Source organism: Triturus cristatus, chromosome 11 (genome assembly GCF_964204655.1).
Source record: "Triturus cristatus chromosome 11, aTriCri1.1, whole genome shotgun sequence".
Taxonomy (NCBI): Eukaryota; Metazoa; Chordata; class Amphibia; order Caudata; family Salamandridae; genus Triturus; species Triturus cristatus.
In genome coordinates, this window is record NC_140594.1 from 203,082,417 (window position 1) to 203,094,026 (window position 11,610).

The window sequence follows — 11,610 nt, forward strand, 5'->3', positions numbered from 1 at the left end:
ACACCCTCAAATATGTTCTAAGAATTAGAGCATGTAAGTGTACCTTTTTGTCTTTCTGGCATCTAGTACAACAATTTTGAAAAGTCATATTTTATTAATTGAGTCATAAATAAGGTAATAAACAATTTCAATAATGTATTTAAGTAAATAAAAAAAAGTATAGATACCTGGACTTCTCAGTTAAGATATTAAAAGTAATGAAGAGATTAATTTACAAAAAGATTGTTTTTTTAGGTTAACTGTTTAAAAACTACTTAGGATATAGAAATGTGTTACCTGATATGTTAAAATAGTATTTAAGTATCTTTAAACCACTGTTATTGAAAGCTATTTTTTAAATCATCACTACTGCTTAAAGGTTAAATAGGTTATAAAAAAAGGTTGCACAGATGAAATTGGTATGGTAAGTGTTTCAAGCATTATTTAAGAGTTCTAAAATGTCCATTGTTATTAAATGTTAACAATAAATGTGAAGCATTTAGCAAATCTGGATTAAAATTGAATGATAAAAGAATATAAAAGGTTAGTATTGTTAAAGTGTTTTAAATGTTGAGTTTGATAGGCATAGATAATACAAAAACTAAACAAGATTGTAAAGTCAATATTGCTAATAAAAGTAAACTATAATTAAATTCTAACCGTAAGACAGTATTTGATTAATAATAGGAAGCGATATAAATGATAAAGATCGATGACAGTACCCTCTCAGAAATCATGTTTACAATAAAAGTTATGCCTACATCTTTCATACAATTCATAAAATATTCAGATAATATATATTTTGTCTAAATCTTCTTAAGGTGATCACTTTCACATGCTTTTTTTTGGGGGGGAAATAAAAGGTTGCCAAGGTTATTGGTCCTTGGGGCCCTCGGTAGGAAGAATAATTCATATATTAAGCACATGTTTCAGATAAAAGCAGTAAGAGGAGTTCCTTCTAGTCCAGTAACTCTGGACAAAAGTTGCATGCTTCATACAAGTAGATGCTATCTTAATTGAAGCACAGTAGCTGAGGTGTTAGTCCTTACCTCAAATCCCTAAAGTTGTGTGTCAAATAAAACAGAGAAATATGAGGGACATTTGTCACTTTCTCCCCTGGACTTTCAGTTGAATGTAAACTTAAATTCTTGCCCACATTCAGTAAAGAAGAAAGCATTATTAATGGTGTGTAGATACACAGTGAATGATCTTACATTAGTAGCATAAAAAAATAGCATCTACTATTTGCACAGAAAGGCATCATCCCTGCCAGCTCGTTATATTAAATTGTTATTCCAGCAACATATGGAAGCTTGATTTCCATATGATGTGACATGCAACTTATCACAAACAATATAGCAATATAACAAGGACTGTGGTATGCTGAAAATCCTGACAGTCAGCCATGATCTAGCCAAAATTAAACTGGCTAGCATATTCCTAATAAAGGTATAAGATGCACTCAAGACAAGTGTCTTTAAATGTTATCTAAAAAGTGGGTGATCATTGAGTAATTCCAAGCCAGAGATTTCCCAGCATAGGGTGCTATTTTCAAAATGGAATATGTATTAAAAATGTTCTTAAAGGTCTGTACAACCCGCAATGGCTGTTTTGTGGCCATAAAGAGCATTTGTAAGCATGGAAATAATGCATTTTTGTTTTGTTCATTTTCAATTAATAGCCTGGCACTGGCCTCACACCAATTCTCTGACTGACATAAACCAAATCCTTCAATTCAAACAGCCTATTTTTAAACTTCACAAGGGGTTTTCTTCTGAATTTAGAAGGATGTTAACTGCTTCTCCTCTGTTTATTTTTTATTGACATCTCACATAAGCAAATTAATTTCACTCAAATTCACATATATCTGCAGTGAACTTTTCAATTCGATTCTCCATTCCTTAACCACTCATTACATATTATGTGAGTCAGGCTTGTGTTGAGCTTGTTTGCATAGTGTACTGTGTTTATTCATCTGAAATACAGAGAGACAGAGAGAGAGGGGGGGGGAATGTGAGGCAGAGAAGCAGAACATACAAGAATACTTGCAGCTTTCTAGAGATGGGATGTCCCAGTGACAGGCCCGTCTATTTTTTTAGTCAGCACATGGAAAATGAGTTAAGTGGCTTTCTCTAGAAAATCTTTGTCTTTCTTGTTATTTTTTTCTGTGATGAGAAAGGATACATTTTGTCAGCAATGGTTGATCACTGTCTGAGAGCTAAATATGAATTTGTTCACACTGTTACCACATTTTGGATAATATAAGGTATTATTCTCTGGCCTGCTGCACCTCAAGCAACAATTTTGAAAGCTAGCAGGGAATAATCAGTTATTACTATTATGCAGGAGGAAGTATGAAACCACTCTAAAGCAGGAGCGATGGGCTGCTAGTGTACATATGATTCTTGACTTAAGATATTGCAAACACAGATTTTTAGTGGAGTCTTATATTGAGTGCTTCAAACTGTTGAGACAATAATGTATAGTGGGGATTGAACTTCCTTTTTTTTAAGGCTAAGCAAATGATGTATCTGGTGCTAAAGTTCCAAAGTTTGCATTGCTATTGGAGAAAAGTCCTGGATAAAGAACAGTATGTGAAACTCAGTTTGATCATTTGATGAGCAAGCAAACTAAATACACTTGTATATTTCTCTAAATCAAATTTTAACTCTATGGTAGACTAGAATCATTCCAAGCTTCTTTGGTCTCTCAAAAGTATCCCTTACATAGGTATGGCTCAAAGTCACTTGCAATTTTCATCTCATATACTATTTCATTGTAGTCTGCTGTAAGCCAGCCATTTGTGATAGGAATAACCTGAGATAGGTCACTCACTGGGTAGCAGAGATCGGGAACTCCGCACAAACAAAGGCAGGTCTGCTTTCCAACATTTTCAAATAAGAATAAATAAGAACATGTGCATGCAGTTATGATAGAACATTCATAGTAGAATTTGTTTAATTGTGGAGAAAAACTTACGCAGAAATTCTCCTTTTACATGATAAAATGTAAGCTCTCCATACATTGCCTCTAAAAATGATCATAATACTGACAGTGACTGAATATGATGCAATCATGGATGATGTCAATACTGCTTAGTAGCTGTTGTCGCTGTTATAGTGATTCTTATTAACATAGCGTAACATAATCCATTGGTCTGTGAAATAACCATGCTAGAGACTTTTCGCACCAGGGTTGCTCCACCAAGGCTATTTCATTTTGATGCTAACCCCTGAGGAATTAGTCAAAATTGGGTACAATAATAGTGATTCTACAGTTTCCCCTTTAGTTAACTGAAAAATACTATGTATTTACAAACTCTCAGGACATTTTCTTCAGGTGCCTCACACAAAAAAATCATTACTGTATGCTTCAAAGTAAAACATACAGTGTATACCATAGTGGAAAACCCAACTTGACCTCTATGGTTTGTCTTAAATCTCAAATGATGAAATAATAATATTAAAATCCCATATATATGGAATGGCATTTGTTTCAATGCCTACTTGATTTCACTTTCATATGGCATTGTTTATAGGAAAACCTTCCCATGTCAAGTGTTAAAATTGTTTTTGGGTTGGAGGCCAGGTTAAACCTCTACATTGGCTTCATTTGTTTGGGTAACTGTGGCTGGTCTGCCAGAGCATTCATTTAATGGGATTTCTTCTGTAGTAATAGCTTTTTCCCCACTGGAATCATCATTGGAACCACCTTTTGCGACTGGTGTATGATCAATTGCTGCTTCAGCTGGTTGGTCACATTCACTGGTCGATGCCTTCCCACCTTTGTGAGAGGAAATTGACACCTCAGTCCCGCTTGTTGCCTCCTTAACTGGTTCTGATTTCTCTGGCTTCTTTGTCACAGCTAGTCCATTGCAAATGTCTTCACCTTTAGCTTTAACGTCTTCCTTTTTGATGTTTTCCTCTGACACTGGCTGCTCATCAATCTTTGCAGGTTCACCATTTGCCACTGTTTTTGATGGAGATTTGAGGTTGTGTGCCACAGCTAATATGTCTGCCTGAAGTTTTTTAGTACAGTCAACTGGCTCTTCTGGCTTGATATCTGAACTCTTCTCAGGTACTTCACTGAAAGCTTGGGGACCTCCACATTTGTCTTTTTCATCGACATACTTCTTTTTGGGAAATGATGAAGGATAGTAAGCTGTAGCCTGATTCTTTTGTCTGACAATGACTGCAGCACAAACGATGAAGATCATCATGAAAACCAGAGAGCCCACAACTATCATCAATAACATGTACTCCTTGAAGAAGTCCAAAATTCCATCAAGTATATTCTTGCCAGTGGTTGTGCCATTATATGAGTTTTTAATTTCACCTTCTGGGATGTTTGTTGACAGAACATTGTTCAGAGGAGAGGTAGGTAGTGTACTATAGTCTCCACTTCCTCCATTGTCATGATCCGTTGGTGTATATCTTGCCAAACAGAGAGGTGCTAACAGGACCGTGAGCATACACAGCGTCACCTGCACAGACATGGTACCTAGAGAAAAAGCACAGAACAGTGAATGTTAACAATCTTAGTATGAATCAACATGATTTTTTATATTAAAAAACAGTTTCCTAGTCCATTGCCTTTATTGTCAGTCAAATAGCTTTATTTTGATAACAAGTATCATAAAAGCATTTTCATTGCCTTTATTAAATGAATGGATTGGTCATTCAAAAAAGCATGTGGTTAAATGCATGAGCAGAAACTCAGTAATCCTATTTTTGCTTATACAGTCAACTTCCACATTTCTTACTGATCCGTAGTCTGTGTGCGAGGGGGGGGATGAGGTGTTCAGATGGACCTCCCTCCAAAGAGGCCAAAATGAAACAAATGTATATGTTTTCAGGTCAGTGCGGTCCTGCGGGACTCCTGTGGTAGCCATCATAACCCCATGTAACCCTGAGGGACTCCCACAGGATCCTGCTTGCGTCCCATGAGACACCATAATACATATAAAAAAAAGAACGAGGTGTGGGGGTCCTTGGTCAGTGGCTGCTCATGGCTAGCAGGTGACCCACAAGGGAGCTGGGTGCAGACGGAGGGCCTGGCCTTAGGCAAGACCCTGCATTCAGTGCCCCTGCCACATGTGGCAAAGGCCATGCATGGCAGGGTATTTGTCACCTACAGAGGGTTGGGGGCAGGCCTGGCCTGCAGCCAACCCCCCTGCTGCACACAGCCATACGCCATGCATGGCGGGGACTGGCTGCTTGCGAGAGGTTGAGCACAAATGTATTGTGATAAGATATTACTTTACAATTAAAAAAACATAGAAATTCACTGAGAGGAAAAAGGTGAAAGTGGAGTTGTACATAAGTAAAATAGTAAGATTTTAACTTGCGTTAAAAAAAACCTTACAAATTCACTGTAAAAAGGACAAAGGTTAAAGGGAAGTTATACGAAGGTCTTCTAGTAATAAAAAACGACTGTTTTTGAAACAAAAAAACCTCACTGACATTCACCAGTTATACATAACTGACTTAGGTATGATTTACACCGCGGTGATGCACTGTTTATGGACTCACAAATTACTTATTTTTTTTTTTTTTGTTGTTGTAATTTTTTTTTTAATGATTTTTATTTTCATCAAAAAGGGCACATATATACAGCAAAAATAAACTGGAGGTTTTAAGTTTACACATCAAGCGGAAACACAAGTACAGAGAAAAAAAGAAAAACGGAAGAGGAAAAATTAAAGGAGACACAAATTATTTCATACAACACTATCATTAATTCGATTATTCCATCCAAAGCCAAAGGTCTCCATAATGCTTCTGACTTGACTAAGGAACGGACACCCCTTGCCTTAGTCAAGGCTGCCTCTAAACCATATGTCTCTCTAATGATAAACCACCAATCCTCGGCCGAGGGCGTTGTCGTAGAGACCCACACCTGAGCGACGGCCAGTCTAGCAGCAGCCATCAGAATTGAGAAAAGACGTGCAATTGCTGGGTTATCCTCCTTATACCCCAGCATGATTTTCAAGATCAGTGAGTGGGTGGTCCAAGCCCAGTTTAAGCTGAAGTATCTGTTCAGTTTGCTGCCAATAACCCCTCAGCTCTGGGCATTCAATAAACATATGTGTCAGATTAGCAGTGTATAATCCACATTTAGGGCAATTTATCTTATCCCCCGTCATGTTCCCTTGAGCCCATTTAGCTATTTTAGCCGGGGTATAGTACAACATACAGGTGGTGCATAGTTGCTGAAGTTGCAAGCTAACAGAGTGAACCGAGTCCTTAACCCTTAACATGACCTAAAGCCTGTTTAATCACTCTAGGTGTAACAGCTATACCCAAGGTTTGACTCCAGCGCTCTGCTAGTTTCTCGTTGCCATCTGATCTAAAACTATGTAGATGTTCATACATTGACCCTATCAGAGACTTCGTTTTTCCTCCGAATAAGCAGTCCCAGATGCATGAGTGCATTATTGCTTTTATATCTAAATTAGGGGCCAAATAGTCTCTGGTCTGTACATACTTAAGAAATAAAGGAGCAGGAAGTTTATAGAGTAAACGTAGATTTTCGAATGACTTAATTCCTTTCTCATCATACAGATCACCCAAACAGGTAACTCCATATTTGGCCCAAGATTTGCCTGCTTTATCCTGAAACACCTCGGGGAACAGAGGATTCCCCCACAGTGGAAATTTTTCGTGAAATGCTGGTAATTTACATCTAGCAGACATAGCTCACCAAATATATACAGTGTCTCTAACAGTCTTGAACCTAACTCGCTTGAAATAGTTTGGGTCCCTGATTCTGTATAAAAACTTTTCCCTCTGGTTGCCTAAAATAAACCTAAAAACTGAGTCTGACTGGTCGAGACCAAGCAGACTACGGAATCGACCCGTAAAGGCAGCCCAAAAATATATTTTAAAATCTGGAAAACCAAGTCCGCCTTGAGCAAATGGAGATTTAAGCAAATCAACTTCTCTTCTAGGTTTTTTACATCCCCATATGAAACTACTGAAAATCCCCTCGAGTTTTTTAAAGAATATATTGGGGACTTTTAAAGGAATGGACCGAAATAAATATAAACATTTAGGGAGTATTTTCATTTTTATTAGGTTACATCTGCCTAATAACCCTATAGGGAGCCTATGCCAGGTTTTCAGCAGTTTAATAGTTTCATTCAGAAGTGGTGCATATTTTAAGTCAATAATCTGATTGACTTTAGCTGTTATCTTTACCCCCAAGTAAGTCACAGTAGTGCAAACCCCGATGATAGAGTTTTGAGTCCCAAAATTAGTAAGCACTTGAGTCTTATTAGCATTCTGTTTATATCCTGAAACATTGCCAAATTTCTCTGCTTCTATCTTGATGCTTATCACGGTCTCGCCTGGATTAATTGCGTAGACCACGATATCATCAGCATATGCCGTGACCTTCAGTTTGGAGATCTCCGATTCCAACTGCTTAATATGCGTGCAGGATTGTAAAGTGCGTATGAATGGCTCTATATATAGAGCGAACAATAATGGAGACAAGGGACAACTCTGCATAGTCCCGCACAAGATTCGGAATGATGTGGATCGAAGTCCCATATAAAACAGCTTAGCCTGAGGATTACAATATAGAGCCTGCACCCAAGACCGAAACTGTGATCCGAGACCAGCCTTGACTAGTGCGGCCCATAAAAAATCCCACCTGACCCGGTCAAAAGCCTTTTCGGCGTCTAAAAGAATCATTCCGAAATCGATCTTGTTTTTCTCTGCGAAATCAAACGCTCCAATAGCCATGTTAACATGGGCAGTAGTATCCCTACCCATGATAAATCCATGCTGTCTTTCAGAAACTAGTCCCGGCATTAGCGGTGCCAGGCGGGTCACCAAGACTTTTGAAAATATCTTGGCATCCGCGTTGATAAGAGAAATTGGCCGATATGATCCGCATTCTGTCGGTGATTTACCCTTTTTTTTAAAAAACACAATCTGTGTCATGCACCACGATTCCGGTATATGCCCGCTGATGGCCACCAGTTGTATTACACTACTAAGGGGCAAGAGCAAAATCTTTTTAAAGGATTTATAAAATTCGAATGGTATCGAGTCATCTCCTGCCGCCTTCCCCTTTGGCAGTGCTGATACTGCCAACTCCACTTCTTCTACCGATACTGTTGCATCTAATATAGCAGCTTCCTCGGCATCTGCTACTGGCAGACAGCTGTCATCAGGGTATCGTAACATCTCATCTCGGTTTGGTATCCATGTAAATGAATAAAGCTGTTGATAGAACAACAGGAATTGTTCTAAAATGGCTGAAGGTTCAGTGTGCAAAAGCCCATCTGCACCCTTTATAGCGCTTATCCTAGTTTTAGCCTTCGCTTCTGCTGTCTGATAGGTCAGCATTTGCCCTATATGTCCCCCATATTCGTATTGTTCTAAACAATGTTTATTATAGCTAGCCGCAATTTTGTCCCTAAATAATTTCTTCACTAATATTCTTGCATCTATTAACGACAGAAGCAGGCTATCTTGAATCCTCTGATCTTTCTTTACTGCCTCAGCATGCTGTTTCTCAATAGTACGCAGGGTGTTCACCAGTGTCTCCATTTCCCCTTTGCGCTTTTTATTCTGTGATAAGATGTATTTTTGCGTGATACCTTGGGCATACGCTTTCATTGTATCCCAAACAATTAATGGGGATGCTGTCCCTGTGTTTTCTCTAAAAAAAATCCTCAAGTTGCTGGGCCATATTAGAAAGATATTCACTGTCCGACAACAGATACCTAGGAAAAGAAAATGGACTGACTTCCCTCTTCTCAACTTCAACCTGAAAAGATAGAATAATGGTGTTATGGTCTGAAGTAACCCGAGGGCATATTTCTATATCTGATGCTGAAATTAAGCTGTCCGAAACCCAGGCCATGTCTATCCTAGAATACGACTTGTGGGGGGCGGAATAGAATGTATAACCTGGTACAGTTGGGTATAGTTGTCTCCATACATCCTTAACAGACTGAAGCCTTGCCATTTGAAATATCGTAGCACAAGTCTTCCGCATTCTAAGATTGAGACTTTTTCCAGTGGAGTCTATGCCATAATCTATGACACAGTTGAAGTCTCCCATAATCAATCTTTCACCCTCCCAGTTTAGCAGTTCTAAATTAAGATTTTCAAAAATAGCAGGATCATCCACATTAGGACCATATACTACGCAAGTCACAAACTCTTGCCCCTTAATTCAAACTGTGCCTGTGCCCAGCGCCCCCGTTGGTCAGATTGAGTTTTAATCACTCTACAGTTAAACCTCTTATCTTTTAAAATGGCCGCTCCTTTTATAGATACAGATTGAGTAGTACAAACAATAGTATCATACCCTAAGTGCTTTAAGATGTTTCGATCTTTATAAGCGAGATGAGTTTCTGTTAAAAAAGACAGTTGAGGCTGATACATTCGTAGCTCCTCACGGACTAACTGTCGCTTAGTTGCGCTGTTGAGACCAGCCACATTCCAGGCCATACATTTAACCCAATTCATGATAAAAATTTCTGCATTTCAAATAAGTCCCCTTTTCCACATCCAGATTCAACTATAACAGTAATTTTTAGTATATCGCCTTCTAATCCAAAAGAAGAAACCTGAAAGCCTTCCATTTACCCTAAACCTACCGTGCCCCATTATAACACCCTTACCCCTACCACCCCAAACAAAACTCCAATACCCACCCTCCACCCTGTCCCATAGAAGAGGACTCCTCCCCTTTACCAGCTGCCGCTGACTGGGCAGCCCTACAGAGACACAGCCATAGAGGTCACCCCCACAGCCCATTGTTCTACATCAGCAACTTTTAAGATAGTGCCTAGCTTATAACTACTAAAGTAAGAAAGAGAAATGAGCAGGACTCAGAAACACGACTGAAAAAAGATTAGGGTGAAAATGGCTATCTGCCTAACCCAAAAGCTGCATATAGAGAAGAAAAAGAAAGTAAATAATTGTCGCCCGCTAGATACTACCAGCCAGATACAACCGACTAGGTTAAGCAAAAACCCCGCACACCCATTAAGCTTTTGATCCATGTCCAGAAACATTATAAACCCTTATTCTGTATCTTCTCCGCAGCTTCTGCTTGTCACTTAGCCACTGCCTGTCCAGTTTCCTTTTCTTCAGTAAAGAAATAGGTACGTCCATCTTTAAAGACTTTTAGCCGTGCAGGTTTTTGCAAAAAGGCTTGAGCACCAAGGGCTTTTATCGGATCTATGAATTGGCGCAACTTCCAATGCCTGTCCATTGTAGCCTTGCTTAAGTCCGATCTTACAAAGAAAGTAACTGCTTCAACTGTTACTGGAGAATTAGGTCGGGCTTTCAGTGCAACAGCCTGACTCAACAGAAAGTTTCCAAGAAAGATCAAGAATGGGCGAGGATATTGACCCCCCCCTTATTTCTCTGGACTAATGGTACTCTATGAACCCTTTGCAACTGAGAGTCCCAATCCCAATCGGAAAGATCAGGGAAAGCCTTCTGAAGCAGTTGAACCATGTAAGCCCTAGGATCCGCCCATTCTGCACCTTCTGGGATAACAAAAAGCCTGAGATTTTGTCGGGGTTGGCGGTTTTCCATGTCCTCCAGCTTAGTCTGTATGCCTGAGATCTGAGCCTCATGCTTCTGTGCGAGAACATCTGTAAGTGCGGATAGTTCTTCAGTGTCCGCAACACTCTGTTGCAACACCGAGATATCTCGAGTTAGCGCCCCAAATTTATCTGCCATCTTCTGTAGAGACTGTTGCATTCCATTATTGTCTTCTCGGACCTGCATGTAATGCTGTTGAGCTTCTTGTCTTTGCTCATTCAAAGACTGTAGAATCAAACAAAGTGAAGGTGTCGTAGCTTCTTGGTGGTCACGTCGGACGGTGGGAGTACGGTGGAGAAAGCCAACGTGATTATTTTGGTAAGCCGCGGCCTGCGGCTCTGCAATCAGGGAAAGCTGCAGAACTTCTTGCTGGCAGTCTGGACAGGGGCGATGTAACCAGCAACAAAATAGCTGAAGTCTTGCTCGCTGCGATACCAGATCGCAACAGTCAACAGTGTTGCAGCCGATACTGCCCCAGCGGGGGGTTGGAACTGTAAATTGTAGCAAAGCAAGCACTAGAGAAGGGAGTGGAGATAGAGGGGTATTGTCCCCAGCCCTCATGCCAAACCAGTCAGTAATTGGGCTCGAAGTGCCTGGCAGGATCCCACTTAATGCACCTAAGGCACTTAATGTACCTAATGCATCTAATGCACCGTCGTCGAACTTTAATCAATCAAACCCGATGAATTACCCAGCGGTGGCGGCGAGAATTGACAAGGTGACGGAACCAGGCACAAAAGTTTGTGATACTATAGATGTGACTATGGAGGAAGAAAGCGAAGAGCTGGGCTCATACGATGACATCGAAGAACTAGTAGAGCCCGCCACACAGGCTTCTACTGATATAGCTAAAGCACCTGTGGGTAGGAAAGGGAAGGCTAAAAATAAAACAAAAAAGTCATTTGCTGGGCAGAACGTGGCATCTCCACGTGGAAAAGTTATTTCAGACAATAGCCCTCTACGGAAATGGGTGCAGGCGAAAGGATGGGTCAAGTCTATGGCATCACGGATTTCGGGCAATAGCCCCACTGAGAGTAATCTAATGAAGGCTCAC

At 39.9% G+C, this 11,610-nt stretch overlaps 1 protein-coding gene across 1 annotated transcript in view; it reads right to left on the bottom strand.

The window, feature by feature from the left end:
- Nucleotides 1-2,906: 2,906 nt before the first annotated feature.
- Nucleotides 2,907-11,610, bottom strand: part of TMEM119 (transmembrane protein 119) — a 36,367-nt gene continuing 27,663 nt past the window's right edge. Inside the window, exon 2 of the mRNA XM_085632745.1 lies at nucleotides 2,907-4,479. Within this exon, the coding sequence (XP_085488871.1) occupies nucleotides 3,569-4,474 (906 nt within the window). The 5' untranslated portion in view covers nucleotides 4,475-4,479 and the 3' untranslated portion in view covers nucleotides 2,907-3,568. The remainder of the gene's footprint in view (nucleotides 4,480-11,610) is intronic.